This window comes from Micromys minutus (assembly GCF_963924665.1).
Source record: "Micromys minutus genome assembly, chromosome: 10".
Lineage (NCBI taxonomy): Eukaryota > Metazoa > Chordata > Mammalia > Rodentia > Muridae > Micromys > Micromys minutus.
The window spans coordinates 42,116,527-42,131,744 of record NC_137979.1 but is presented as its reverse complement, the minus strand read 5'-3'; the positions used below and the strand labels follow the sequence as shown (position 1 = coordinate 42,131,744).

At 51.7% G+C, this 15,218-nt stretch overlaps 1 protein-coding gene across 1 annotated transcript; it reads right to left on the bottom strand.

Moving 5' to 3' along the window:
- Nucleotides 1-2,324: 2,324 nt before the first annotated feature.
- Nucleotides 2,325-5,870, bottom strand: DLX3 (distal-less homeobox 3; the record flags this gene model as incomplete). The annotated part of the gene is made up of 3 exons (XM_080923546.1): nucleotides 2,325-2,672; nucleotides 4,239-4,429; nucleotides 5,546-5,870. The coding sequence occupies 3 exons, from the start codon at nucleotides 5,868-5,870 to the stop codon at nucleotides 2,325-2,327; spliced, it is 864 nt and encodes a 287-aa protein (XP_080779672.1).
- Nucleotides 5,871-15,218: the final 9,348 nt, after the last annotated feature.

Here is a 15,218-nt window from a genome sequence, read left to right as displayed (position 1 = left end):
TGTAAGGCCTCAAAGGGTGACAGTTTTCTTCAAGAGGGACTGCATATATATGTGACAAGAGATGTCACTGTGTGTCTATCAAATAGAAATGTGCATAATGTAGTTGTGTATCTATGTCATCTCCTGGTACACACAGACACATTCACACATTCACTCCCCTCTCAGAAACCTGGGAGTCAGGATCTGGAAGAAGGGGTCAGCATTTCCAGCATAGGCAGTCTGTGACAGCATCTAGAGGATTCTGAGTCAGGGCCACACCCTTCCCATGAAGGCAAACACAGACCCCCTCCCCCATCCCATTGCTTCCCAAGCCCAGTCTGAGGTCCCACCAGCTGGCTATAGGAACAGTGCCTCCTGTCTGCTGGTCCCACTCTCAGCCAAGCTAACAGGGATAGATGGGTGGGTGAGGGGCTGGGAGTGCCTGGGCGTGGAGACTGGGGGTTCTACCCGTGTGCAAGCATGTCGATGTGTGAGCTCAAGATCAAAGAGCAGCCCTGAGGTGACCTGGCAGCTGCCGTGGTGGTGGCAGAGGACAGCTGGCTGACAGAGAACTCTAAGCCACCAAGAGGAGTGGAGTCAGGGAGGCCCTTGTTGGGAGCCTCCCACCCAGGCCTGCTCACAATATGGGCAGCCCCTGGGTCAGGAGCACCTGCCCCCCAACCCAGCATCCCAATAGTGGCTTCTACCTTGACCTTGTCTTCTCAGCAGCCCCTAGAAGTTCAGAAGTCTCTTCCACTAACACCCCCCACCAACTCCCGGCTTCCCTTCAAGAACTGTGTGCCGCTAGTTCAAAGAATACGGTGGTTATTCTGTTCTTCTTCTTTTTCTTTTTTTATTAACATTATATATAAAGACTGGTCCAGTAAGAAAGCAGAAATGAGAAGGCTGGAGAGGGTGGGAGCTGGCTTCATTCCTGTCCCTTTGGGGTGGGACTCGGAGACCCACCACATCTCTCCTTGTTCCTGCACTTCCCACAAAACCCAAATCCAGCAGGAGCCCACATCCCTCTTTTGGCTTGCAACACACAGGGAGATTGGTCCAGGAGGAACAGGGTCACATAAATAGGAAACCACAAGGGAGGAGACTGCTTCTCTTGGTTGCTCTTAAAAAAAAAAAAAAACAAGAAACAACAACAACAAAAAAAACATACTATATATAACTACAGTCTTTTACCTCTCCTTTCTTCGATGTTTTACCACATCAGGGGGCAGAAGAAAGTTAGCTTTGGGGGGACACCTGGGCCAGGGAGAGGCACTGGTACCAGGCGACCAACCTGCCAGCCTTACCCCTAAGGCACTGAGTTCTAGGCCTCCTCTTGGCTCCTGGATCCTCACCTGCATCCTGCAGCAGTGTGGAGGCAATCTGTTTCCAGAGCTGCCGTGAAGGGGGTGTTTGGGTTTCTTTTCTTGCCTGTTATATCTCTGGAGAGAGTTGGGGTTTGACCCCCCCAGGCCTGCAAACTTACTGGGAAAAAATGAAGGGGTGAGCAGGGACAGGGCAGATCAGAGCTGCCCGTCCAGAGATGAGTGGATTTGGTCCTAACTGTTAGCAATGCCCATTCTTGTCCTAGGTTTCAACAGCTTTTAAAACCAGAGTTGTGCAAAGTCCTGTACACGGAAGAAATGGGTCCTTGGGGAAAGACACGGGCCATCCTTTTCCCCAGGGAAGGGGCAGAGAGACGACTCCTCTAAATCTTCCCTTGAAAGCCCTGGATATCAGAAGGTTCCCTCATTTGGGGGAGTTTTCTTTGGTTTGACCCTCAAATCCTAATGAGGGATGGAGAACACGGGGAGGGGGGTTGGGGGAGGGCTAGGTCAGGCCCTCTTCATGAGGATCAGCCATGATGTGACGTCCAACGTCCAACGTCAAGAGCGGCTCAAGAATGTTGCCCCTGGTGCCTTAGGTCTGGCAGTGCTAGAATCCATGGTGTCTGGTGCCTCAGCACAGGGGTCCCACAAACACTCTGGCTCCCCCATGTTGGAGGTCTCCAGTGTTTGAAAAGCTGGAAGGTGATGAGCCATCTAGAGGCAATCCGGGTTTCTGGAACAGAGATCATGTGCTTTCCCCACTGGGGTGGAACTCCTCCCCATGTGGAGGGCACCCCAGGCTAAGCAGGGGGAGGGAGGTTGTTTAGGGGGGCATCCTTGGTCCATGCATTTCTCATCTGAAGGTTCTTGGGCCCCTGGAAGAAGGGACAAGGGATGGGGAAGGGAGTCTTTCCCCTGTGCCCCTTGATGATTCCTGAGTGTCACTAGGACAGGGCACCTTCTGCCTGGTCCTGGGGGGGGGTCCTTCGTGGGGGAGGGCGCAGGCCAGGTGGTTACTCAGTACACAGCCCCAGGGTTAGGCGGGGGCCCAGGGGAGGCATGGTGCAGGGTAGCCGGCTGAGGTGGCTGCTGCTGTAAGTGGGGTCCACTGAGGTTCTGTGTGTGGTACCAGGAGTTGGTGGGGTCGTCCAGGTAGTTGGGGGAGGCACTGTATGGGAGCGGTGGAGGCAGCTGATTGCGGGAAGGGGCTGGAGTAGAATGGGAAGATGTGTCCCAGAGTGCCGGTGACGGTGGTGAGTTGCAGGCCATGGAGTCACTGTTGTTGGGACTGTGTTCCAGCGGCACCTCCCCATTCTTATAGAGCTTTTTGAACTTGGAGCGGCGGTTCTGGAACCAGATTTTCACCTGGACGGAAGAGCAACTACTAGTTAGCCTCTCAGCATGCCTAAAGGATACCCCCCACCCCCCAGCCTGGAAAAGGCAAAGCAGTACCCAGCCTCATGAGGGGAAAACTAGGCAAAACCCCAGGGTCTTCACGCCCAAGCCAGTATCTTTCTTTCCAGTTGGGAAAGAACTCTGTGGCTTGGAATATTCTACTGGTCTGGTTTGGCACTTCCAAAGTGCGACCTTAGGCAGGTTACTTAACCTCTCTGGCCTCACCTTCCTCTCATTGCAAAATGGGGACCATGCCAAGGCTACCACCCATCTCAAAGGGTCGATATACGACTCAAAACGCTTAAGACAGATAACTTAAATGGTTTGCTCTACAGCAAACGCTCAATAAAAAGTACCCTGAATGGGAAACGGGCAGTTTGTGGTATTTTGCCCACATTAGATGGCCTTAGCCAAAGTTGACATATATACTGGGATAAACACACACCCACACAAGGTGTCTCCATACTCAGAAACATACCCACTCAGCGTCACACAGCCACCATACAGTAAAGCTATAAATGCATGCAGATAACACCCAGATAAGAACCCACAACATGAGCACTCAGTCATGGAGGGCTCTTAGGCTCTGGCTGGGTATTAGGGGTGACCCAGGGACTCAAGGGCAGGTGAGCCAACAATTCCTGAGTCCCTAAATTTACCTGGGGGTACTCCCCCCTCCCCCTGCTTCTCTCCACCCCATGACTGGTACAAACAATGATTCAGCTCCTCACCAGGTGACCCAGATTCCCGATGGCCTAGGCCCCACACAGCCCAGCCACAACCAAAGCCAGCCTGTCAACACCTGTAGGGAGCTAGGCACCCAACATTTCTCCCAGAGCAGTGAGGCTGCTTGGGGTTTAGGGACAGGTAAGAGGCTGGGGGTGGACTTTCCACTTTCTGATTTCTAGGTCCTTTTAGTGGAGAACCTCTCCACTTAAGCATGTCAGTGGAAAGCAAGATCCTGATGTTTTTATACAAGGATACTTTGTGTAAAAGTATCCGTGTGTGTGTGTGTGTGTGTGTGTGTGTGTGTGTGTGTGTCTGTGTGCGAGTGTGCATGGGCACCTGCGTGCTAACTGGTGTTCCATCAGAGATACTTGCCTTCTGCTTGCAAAATGACCCTTAAAGGACCCCATTCCTTATGTGAGTATTTTCTGGAATGTTGTACGTATGCCCTACACGGGGAGAGAGGCGACAGGGGCTCCTATGTTCTATAACATTGCTGAGGATCTTAGGAGATGGGAGTTCCTGGGTGTAGGGAAGGACATCTCTCTGTGAGAAGACACACACAGTTGCATAAGTTCACAAAGATGCACACTGCACCCTTCTATGCTCGCTACTGTAACCCTTTCTCTGAAAGCGGAGACTCAGGCACTCAAAGCGTAGGCAAGGGTTCCCCGCAATGGGATGCCGGGCAGGGGCTGGGGCTGGGGCTGGGGTGCTTAACCAGCCAGCTGGGCTCAGAGATACCTAGGGAATCCCAGATCCCTCATGCTCCCAACTGCCTCCAGAGACCCTGGAGCGTTCAGTACTAACCTGTGTTTGTGTGAGGCCCAGCTGCGCAGCTAGCTCGGCGCGCTCAGGCAAGGCCAGATACTGGGCTTTCTGGAAACGGCGCTGCAGGGCAGCCAGCTGATAGCTGGAATAGATGGTTCGCGGTTTTCGGACCTTCTTAGGCTTGCCGTTCACCATCCGTACCTCGGCTTCCGGCTCCTCTTTCACCGACACTGTAGGGGGGAAACACCAGTTTAGTCTCAGCCTGCGACCTCCTCGCCCCCACCCCCCCACCTCCGCGTTCTCCCAAGATTTCCCACCGTCGGACACCGCACCCTCCGGCCCACTGATCTCTCCGGGACTTCTTGGAGGAGCGCAGTGCCGCCCGCGCCCAGGGAGGAAACCGCAGCGACCCAGCCGGACCGGCGGCCGCCCACGACGCGGCGCTCCCAGCTCGGCACCCGGGGCCTCGGAGCGCCGGCCCCGGCGCCAGCAACCGACTGGGCGAGGACCGCGCGGCTCTCTCATGATGCCTTCCTGGCTCTCCTTTAGTGACCCACCTAACCGCGGTGGCGTCTCCCACTCCTCGTACTCCCTCCCCATCCCCTTGTAATAAGCTTCCTAGTTTAGTTTAATTTGTTTCAGAAAAAATAATTTGCAAGGATAGTACATGCCTTTTCTCTGTCTCTTTTTCCTTTTCTCTGTTTTCTTTTTCTTCCTCCCCTCTCTTTCCTTTCCTCCGTTGTTTTCTTTCTCTTTCTTCCCTCCCTCCCCTTTCTTCCTTTTCCCTGTTGCTTTCTGCTGCGCTTTTTCTCTCTCACACACATACACACCCCACACACCCCCACACACATTTCTTTTTCACTGTCCCCACTTCTCTCACTGCATCTATACTTCTCAGCCTCTCCCTCCTCCATTTCTGGGACTTCTTTGGGTCTTTCTCCATGTGCCTTTCACTACTACCAGTCGTGTCCCCCCCCCCACCCCCCCCCACCCCCGGACAGCGGCCCGAAGAAAGAACCTCCAGTCCTCACTAACTCCCCTCAAGCCCCCGGCGACCGTCTTGTGCCAGCGGAATCGCAACACTGAGGGTTCCCCTCTGATCACCCAGAGAGCGCTCTCCGTGGCCTTGGCTGCCCCGAATCTCCAGGAGACCTCGGCGCACACTGCGCGCCTCTACGGAGTGTGGTTCATCCCTCTGGAAGTCATCTAACCGGGTCTCCTCTAATCTTCAACTCTTCCATTTCTTAACCTCGACTCTTCCTAGATTTCAGCTCCCATTCCCAGACTTCCTCTCGCTTGGGAACCTTATAAATCCCTCGCACTCGGCACAACCCGGGCATCCTCACCTGGGTCCTGGGCAGGCAAAGGCTGCTCCCGGTACGCTCCATACTGCCTGTAGGATCCCCCGTAGGTATATTCCGATTTGGGTGAATAAGCGCCGGTGCCTGCGAGCCCATTGAGATTGAACTGGTGATGGTAGGTGTAAGGGTTCACCGTCTGACCGTAGGGCTGGCCCGAGTAGTAGTCATGCTGGGGAGCGCTGTAATAGCCCAGGTCAGTGACTGAAGATTCGGGCAGGGTGGGCGAGTCCTTGGAGCCCGCATGGCAGCTAAGCGAGCTGGAGATGTCGGTGAGGATGCTGCTGAGCTTGCGATCGAAGGAGCCGCTCATGCTGGCGAGCGCAGCGACACCCCGGGCCTCCTCCGAGGAGCACCGAACAGGCGGAGGAGCCCAGGTGGGGTGTGTGTCCAGAGGACTAGGGCAGAACGCGGTCGCGTCTGGGGGAGGGGGTGGCCAAGGGGCGCCTAGACCATCGCAGGCCGTCGGTCAGTCGCTGCGTGCCTCTCTCCGCGTCCCAAGCCACAGTCAAATGCTGCCAGCTCCGCCCGGCCAGCCGGTTATAGACTCAATGTTGGAGTCGCAGAGGGAGGCTCCTGCACGCTGATTGGCTGTAAGTCTTGCCTTCGAGGCAAAACATGCTCGCGCTTTCTCACTGGCTCCCCGAACCCTCTCAACCCTCTTTGTTGTTACCCCTAATGCACACACACACACACACACACACACACACACACACACACACACACACACACACACCACTGCCAGCACCACTATATTCCTCCTATGCTCCACCTCAGATAAATGTGTGAAGGAGTGTTGGCTGTGCAGAGCCCCCAGGATCTACTAGCCTGTCTGTTTTAGTGACCAGGGGTGGGCTTAGGTGAGATGAGGAAGGAGGGGAATGTACCCATTGGGTGTTCGTGGAAGGAGGTGGTCCTTGGTGATATATGTGTGTTCTATGCAAATGATGGACAGATGAAGGTGGCGAGGACCCACGGGGTCCATGGAAATATTTGGATGGCCTTTAAAATCCAAAAGGAGAAAAAGACATAGAAATTTTCATGTTTAAAAAATGTTGGACTAGATTAGTATATGATCGTGTGAAATGTGCGTTTTAAAACTATGAAGGAAGAGTCTGACTAAGCAAAAGCATCTTGGGCCTGCAAGTTATTCGTTGGACCTGGGAGCATCCTATTAGAGCAAAGCAGTATGGATTTAGGGACTGCTTTAGAAGACGGAGGTACCCCCAATTATATGTGTGCCTTCAGAAAGGGACCAGCTTGAGTGGAAAGAACCGTGAGGCAGTCCCTGTGAGGCTGGCTTTCTGGAATAGTTCCACCAGTATGGGAGAGCACTTGGGAGCACAGACTGTTAGGGGTTAAAGATCTATGTTACATCTTCACACACTATAGAAGGTCCACAGTGAGTGCAAAAGTGTCCGCGAGAATGTGTGTGCAAGAGAGTGTGTCTGTGTGTGTGGTGTGAGGCAGTGGAAGTGTAGGGTTGTGAACAACCGACCAGTCAGCTGTGTGTACCTAAATGTGTGCATGGATAGATGCTCAGATCCGTCTATCTCCAATAGACAGGAGCCACGTACGTCACTCAGTTCTGTCCACGTAGGCCCTGATGAAGAGGCTTCTCAGCCTGGAGCAATCTCCAACCCTCCTGACTGGCTCTCAAAGTCCAGTTCCCAGGTAATAATATTTGCTGTTCCGGGTGCCAATCCCATTTCTCTACTGCATCTCCACTGATGCTACCAAACCTATCCTTGGAGGAAGGAGCCTTCTCCCAATTTCAATTCCTATTCCCCCCTCCACCCCCAGGCCTTCCTTCCACGTCTCGAATCTGGTTATCTCCCCTTGCTTTGCCTAGCCAGGACACACAGTGCCAGTGCGCCACCTCGTGGTTGTTCCCGGGTTCTGCACCCTGCCTTAAAGCTGCCTTAAGGAGTTAGCCGACTGAGAGCAAAGGGGTCTTATTCTGCATGGAGTGTTTAGGGGGTGCGGTGAGACATTTCAATGTTAGGTCCAGCCACGGGATGCTGAGCCTGGAAAAACTTGGGCTTGGTGAACTAAAAGGCCTACGTCGGGGAGCAGGGACAGGAGTAGGTGACCGCCTGGCCTGGGCTGCCCTGGGAGGCCGCCGCGTGGGAAAGGTGGGGGCGGGGGCGGGAGAGGGGAGCGCTATCTGTCTGTCTATCTGAGCGTCCCCCCAGCTCCTATCGCCCGCCGCTGCGAGCTCGTGGCGGGACGAGTTGCCACCCGCTCTGGATGCCCTCTGTTCTTCTGCCAAGAGGGCGCCCAAGGAGCCCGGGGCGTTGGGGGCAGGAAGGGCATTGGGCTGCCGGTTCCCCTCCCAGGATGCAAGCGGGGGCGGCGGGGAGGACCTGTTTTGGAGCCCCCAGCTGCCCACAGGGAAGGGACAGCGTGGGTAAACTCTGTCTCGGGAGTTCGTTCATTCATTCATCTGGAGTGACAGGTGATCCGGAGACGCCCCAGTCTCTCCTCACCCCACCTGGGCCTGGCTGTGAGTGAACACAGGAGCCTTGGAGTTGTAGTGAGTTATTTTAGGGTAATTTTCAAGGTCTGTTGTGCTCTAGAACGGACTGGAATCACAACAGCAGCATCAAGAAGCATTTAAGGCTGGGCGTGGCAGCGTAAGCCTTTAACCCCAGCACTCACTCGGAGGCAGAGGCAAGTAGATCTCTGTGTTCAAGGCCAGTGTGGTCTACAGAGCTAGTTCTAGGATATCCAGGGCTATACAGAGAAACCCTGTCGAGGAGGAGGAGGAGGAGGATTATTTAAAAATGGATTGTTGGGTTGCAGTGTGCTGGGAACCACCCACCCCATTCACCATAATTCTTCAGATACATAACGTAGTCTTTGGGGAAGTGTTTGTTGAGTGACTAAACAAGCGGAATCCCCTCGGTACTGTTCTAACAGAGTCCAGGCTGAGGCTGAGGCATGGTTGACGGAAGGCCTGAAGCAGGCACAGGACTCATTCTCAATGGAAATGAGTTCGGAGTTGTTCCTGAGGGGTCCCCGAGACCAGCAGAAAGGGAACCACCGACAGCTGGGAGGAGAGGCAGCTAGAAGATGCGGTAGAACTGGTGTCAGCCACTGGACTTCATCTGGTCCAGCAAGACCAGCAAGTGTCAGCTAGCCAGAGTCCTGCTCCTGAAGGAGGGTGAAGTAAGGCAGCTGGCGACCGGTGACAGACCTCTAGGAGGCGCTAGCTGGTGTCCAGGTCAAGGTCTATACACACACTGGTGGCCCTGTTTCTTGGAGACCAGGGATCAAGGCTGGTTGGACCATACAGGCACTGTTCACAATAAGATAAAACAAAGTAAAATAAAACAAAATTAAAAAATAAAAAAGAAAACCAACACAACCACCACCACCACAACAAACCAGGGGAGGGATGACGCTCAGATAAAGAAAGCTTTCTTCCTTGCCCAGGGACCTGGCGCCATCTAGTGGTCATAAGAAGGTAACGTCTGAATCTCCTGAAAGCTGGAAATCGGCCTCCTGCAGCAACAGGACAGTGGTTCCCATAACTCTCTCTGGCATTATTACCTTTTGATTTCCAGCTCCTTCTCTGTTTTCCCATCAGTGACTCTTCTCTTTGGGTTTCTTGCTTTCAAGTCAAGAAGCAGTTTGCACACATCTTCCCAGAGTCTCATCCAGGTACAGTGTTTGTAGAGCCTCCAGGGTGCGTCCTTGTCTTGGGTGCTGATGAGCTGACCTTCAAGACAGATATGACGCACTCTTCACGGTGGGCACTCTGGGGACTGGTTTAACTATGGCGTGGTGGGTGATGGGGTGGTGTTGTGTGTGCTGCCGTGGTAGAGAGGCCAAACCCTTTGTAGACAGGAGGGCATCTGAAGCAAGACCTGGAAGAGGTGTGGGGTTTGGTCTATAAAAACGGGGATAACAGGAAAGAGTGGTTTCTGGTTTGCTGGACAAGGCTGTGCAAAGTCTTGTGGAACTACCTAGGGTTTAGTATGGGGGTATCAGTGGTGGGGGGCCCTAAAAGTGAGGCAGGAGCTTAGGAATCGGTCCTGGAAATGGAATATCAGGACCGTGTGCTGTATTCATAGGCTGCGGAGAACCATTACAAAGTTTTAACCAGGCTAGAGAGTTGGTTCAGTAGTAGTTAAGGGCTCTGACTGTTTTTCCAGAGGTCCTGAGTTCAATTCCCAGCAACCACATGGTGGCTCACAACCACCTGTAATGGGATCGGATGTCCTCTTCTGGTGTGTCTAAAGACAGCTACAGTGTACTCACATACATAAAATAAATAATTCTTTTTTTTTTAAGTTTTAACCATGAGAGAACGGGGTGGGATTTTCATTCTAGAAGCATCTCTGGCTGTTCCGTGAACAAACAAGACTGAAGGATGGAGGCCATTGTGGTAGTTCAAGCGAGAAGTGTGGTCTGGCCTAAGGAAGAGGCGGTCGGGCAGAAAGAATGAAAGTGTGGCAGCACAGAGTCCTGAGGTATGAATGGTGTGTGTGGGGAGGGAATAGCCCCAGTCTTCTGGTTTGGCATCTGCATGGAGGGTGGATGTGTGCTATGAACAGGAAAACCCCAGAACGAAGGGGTGCATGACAGGAAGAGGGTGCAGCCAGTTTGCAGGAAGCATGTGTACCCGCAGACAAGTGCTTATCCTGACCTACAAATCTGCGTGCATCAGAGTTGTACACTCAGCACCCAGAAGTCATGCGGACAAACACCATCTTGATCAATGTCACCTCCACACACAGATCAAATTGTTGTAATTTTTGTTTTTAAGACCCACGTACTTTATCTTATGTATCTGGGCATTTTTGCCGGCATGTGTGGCTGAGACCCAAGGATGTCAAAAGAGGTCATTGGATCTTCTGGGACCGGAGTTATGGGTGGTTGTGAGCCATCATGTAGGTGCTGGGAACTGAGCCTGGATCCTCTGCAAGAGCAAGTGTTGTGTTCTTAGTTGCTGAGCCATCCTTTTTAACTTTTAGGTAGATGGGAGCATACTGTATATAAATACTCTTTTGTCTTTGTCTCTGCCTCCCTCCCTCCTTCCCCTTTTCTCTCCCTCCTCCTCCTCCTCTTCTTCCTCTTCCCCCTGATTTTTCTCATTCTCTTCCTTTGCAGCCAGAGCTGGCCTCATGGATGCTGAACACATGTGTATCACTGGCTCTTAGCTCCGTCTGGTTCTTTTTTTTTTTTTTTTTTTTTTCCTCAACACTGTATTGTAAGATGCATGCACGATGTGGAATACGTTGGCGCATTCTGTGTGAGCCTCTTGTCATAGACTACATCACCGAGCATTTATCTGCTCTACAGTTGACGGGAATTTGGGCAGCTTCCAGTCTGAGGTGATCCTAAGTATCGCTGAGAGGGCTGTTCTTGCACCTGTCTTTTGGTGCACATGTGTTTCATGCCTGAGGCCTAATGTGGCATGTGTGTGGGTGTCTCTCTCTAGTGGACCCTGACTATCACTGACACCCCTAGGATGCTCTGTCCAGCAGTGGTTGGCAACAGGCCACATGGCTCTGAAAAATCAATCAGCAGCCAGGCATGGGGGCGTGTGGGGGAGGACTTCTTTAGTCCCGGCATTGGAAGTTAGAGGCAGGTGGATGTCTGTGAGTTCAAGGCCAGCCTGGTCCATAATGAATTTCAGTACAGACAGTACTGTAGAGAGAGGCCAAGTCTCAACAACAACCAAAAGAAGAAAAAGAAGAGGAAGAGGAGGACACGGGAAGGAAGGATTAGGAATGACATAGATGAGCTGTTCTGGGAGGGTAGGAGAGAACGCATAGAGCAAGAAAAATGGCAGCCGAGCATGGTCAAAGGGCCTGAGTGGTGGTGGTGGCTCTGAAGGAGAGCTTCGAAGTGGAGGGTGTGGCCAGTGAGCTCAAAGGTAGATGTGTGGCCTGGTTGGGGCAACATGAGGATGTCATCTCCCATGGAGTCGGTTGGACACGTGGGAGGAGCTGGGGAAGGGGGCCAATGCTGAGAGGAGAGTGGGAGGGAAGGAAGCTCGGGGCAAGTGCAGGCAGCTCCGAAGGTCTTGGAGGCTGGAGAGGGCCCGAGAGGGCTGAAGATTGAGGGTACTGGCTTGCTGGGAGCAGGGGTGTGAGTGTTTGAAATGGGAGCAAGCCTGTTTTGATGTTGGTTGGAACTGGTGCCCTCCCTCAGGAGGTAGGCGGGAGGAAGAATCTGGAACCCCACCAAAGAGGCGATTGCTCCTGTTGAGTCAGGAGGGAAGATGGAGTGATAAGAGGGAACTCTCACTCTGTGCCAGACTCTGCCTGAGAGTTCACTCGCTAATCCCTAGGAGCCCTTCCTTCTGCCTTTTGACAGAGGGGAAACTGAGGCACAGAGAGGACACATAAAGGGTGGATTCAAAATTTGGGCCGTCTTTGTCCTCTTCCTCCTTCTCTTTCTTTGAGACAGGGTCTTGCTGTGCAGCCCAGGGTGTTCTAGAACTCACCAACCCCTCCCCACACCCCTCCCCCAACACTGGGATTGCTGGCTAGGGCAGGCAATCTTAACTTACTCTGGGGCCTAGGCAGGTGGGCCTTCTGGTTTCATCAAAGGTTACATGGAAACTGATCATGTGGGTATTTTCTTAGCCAACCCTTGAGCATTTCTGTATGTTCAAAACATCTTAGGGTAACAGGGACTGCCCAAGCTCTTTGGGTGTACCATCAGGACGCATGTGGTGTAAGGGTGAAGTTAAGCCATTGAGGGAGAAACGGAGGTGCCCGGGGCACAGGGAGAGTGAACAGAAAGTCTAAAGGTAATCTGCTGTCAAGGGGACCAGAAAGGACTGATGGGTGCACACAGCAAATTTCTTGGTGTTCCAGTGCACTCTGGGGTGCAGGGAGTAAGACTCCTGGCTGCAGTGGGCCTTGAAAGTCAGGGAGAAGCAGGGGTTGTTTAAGAATCCATGTTGAGTGAGGAGGGAAAAAAAAGAATGGAGTGGCCCAGCTGATAAAAGGAGGGAAAAGTTCTAGGTTGGAGGGCCTGAGATCAGAGGCCTGAAGAGGAGGATATATAAGGAAGGGTTACTGTATATCTGTCAGAGTCATTAAACCCAAGTACCAAGCGTACAAAACACTGGAGGAGATGGTGGGGTAAAAGGAACTGTCATCATTAGTGGAGGGTAGAGGAATTCGAGATGTAATGGGCAGATTCTTTTGTTTAGCATTATTTATTTTATGTATGTGAGTACACTGTCCCTGTCTTCAGACACACCAGAAGAGGGCACCCATTACAGATGGTGGTTGTTGGGAATTGAACTCAGGACCTCTGGAAGAGCAGTCAGTGCTCTTAACTGCTGAGCCATCTCTCCAGCCCAGAATTCAGTGGGCAGAGTCTTACAAAGGCAAAAACCAGGGGCTAGGATGCAGCTCAGCTGGTGGAGTGTGTAAGCTCTAACCCCAGCCAGCCTGGCATAAAGACAGGAATGGTGGCTCATGCCCATAATCCCAGCCCTTGAAAGACAGAGGCAGAATTGAGGGTTCAAGGCCAGGGCTGTGGAGAAATTGATCAGCCAGTAAAGCACTTGCAGGGAGACTATTGTATCTGTGACTTCAGTGACCAGTCAGCCTAGCCTACTTGGGGAGTTCCAGGACTGTGAGATACCTTGTATTAAAAAAAAAAAAAAAAAAAAAAAAAAAAAAGTGCCTGAGGGGTGACAATGACCACAGGAACTTGTCCTCTGACTTCTTGCACTGTACACATAGGCAAACACAGACACACAAAAGCCAAAAACATAGAAAAGCCAAACATAACCATCTCATCCTCGACCCAATGGCACTTCTGAGTTTTGACCAAATGAAATAAAAATGTATTTATTTGTTCATGTTTGTTTTCTCAAGGCAGGGTCTTTCTAGCCTGGCTGTCCTGTAGACCAGGCTGGCCCTGAATTCGCAGAGGTCCACTTGCTTCTGCTGGGGTTAAAGGTGCCCCCCACCCTGTGGAAATGGGGACTTACAGTTACACAGCAACTTGCCCACAGAAGCCATGGCAGATTTTTGTATAAAGTCTAAGATTTCAAAGCAACCGAAGTTGTCTCGTTGGTTGCAAAGAGAATAGGTATCAAGTATTCTTCCTTCTTTTCTCCCTTCCTGTAAATACAGGGGAGGGCCTGTATTCTGGGGCAGGGAGGGAGAAGCAGGTGGGAGCGGGGGTTTTAGGACAGTGAGCTATTCTGTAGATACTGTAATGTTAGATCCCTGGAGCTGTCCATTTGTCCAAACTCAAAGAATAGTATGATACAACATAAAATACCAACACTAGGAGCTACCTTTCATCAAATGTGTCTTGACAAGGCCAATGACAGCAATAGGAAAAACTAAAGAGGGAAGATGGGAAAATGGCTCAGTGGGTAAATGTGTTCACTGTGCAAGCTTGTGGACCTGAGTTCGATCCCCAGATCAGATACAAAGGTGGAAGGAGGGAACTGACTTCACAGAGTTGGCCTCTGGTCTCCGTAGATATGACATAGCACTAATGCCCCCCCACAGTAATAATAGTACATTTTAAAGGGGGGAGAGATGTGAAACTCCTTGTAGCACCTGCTCAACTTATCTGCAGAAATAATCAATCTTTAGGAAACCAAGACTGAGTTTAAAAAACAACAAAAACACACCAAGGAGTTTCTCACATTCATCCTGTGACTCAACAGGAAGTGCCCCAAGCCAGCATTCTGTCCCCAATCTGCCTTATCCATCAGCTGCCCTTGGAACACCAGAACTGGGTACTGGGTCTGCCTTCAGTAAGTTCCTTCTACCCTTTATTCTCCTGTTTTGTTTTTGTTTTTGAGACAGGGTTCTCTGTGTACCCCTGGCTGACCTGGAACTCACTCTGTAGACCAGGCTGGCTTTGAACTCAGAGATCTACCTGCCTCTGCCTCCTAAATGCTGGAATTAAAAGTATGCACCCCACTGCCTGGTCTAGCTCTTATTTTCAAAGACACTGTCCTAAAGCTAAATGTTTATGTATTGAGACTTGGCAATCCTTCTGTCTCATCCTTCTGAATGCTAGGGTTACTCATGTGCCTTGTTATACCTGATTTAAGAAAAAAAAAATCACTCTTTAGTTTGTCTGGCTTTGCTTGGGCAAGCACTCTCCACCGAGTTACGTTCCTCTCCAACTTTTACTCTATTTATTGTTAACTTTTAAGTTTTAAACATTTGTTCGTTTACTGGAGGTGAGAGTATACAGATGTTCCGGTGCACATGTGGTCAGGGGCAGTTTTCAGGAGTTGCTTTTCTCCTTCCTCCATGTGGGTCCCAAGGATTCGATGCAAGTCATCGGGTTTGGTGACAGTCACCCTTAAGCACTGAGCCATTTGATGGCTGATTTTGGGGGTGCGTGGGGTGTATCGGAGAATGTTTTGTGTAGCCCTGGCTGTCCTGGAACTTGTTCTGTAGCCCGGGCTGGTTTCAGACTCAGAGATCCGCTTGGCGCTATCTCTCAAGGGCTGGAACCAAAGGCTTGTGTGCGCTACCACTCCCAGCTTCTCCTGTGCCATTTTTGTTTCATATGATTGTGTCACGCAAGGTTGGCTCTCTAATTTTGGTCACGGGGGCTGGAGCGATGACTCAGCAGTTAAGAACACTGTCTGTTCTTGCAGAGGACCAGGGTTCTGGTCTAGCCCTTACACAGCAGGTCACCACCATGT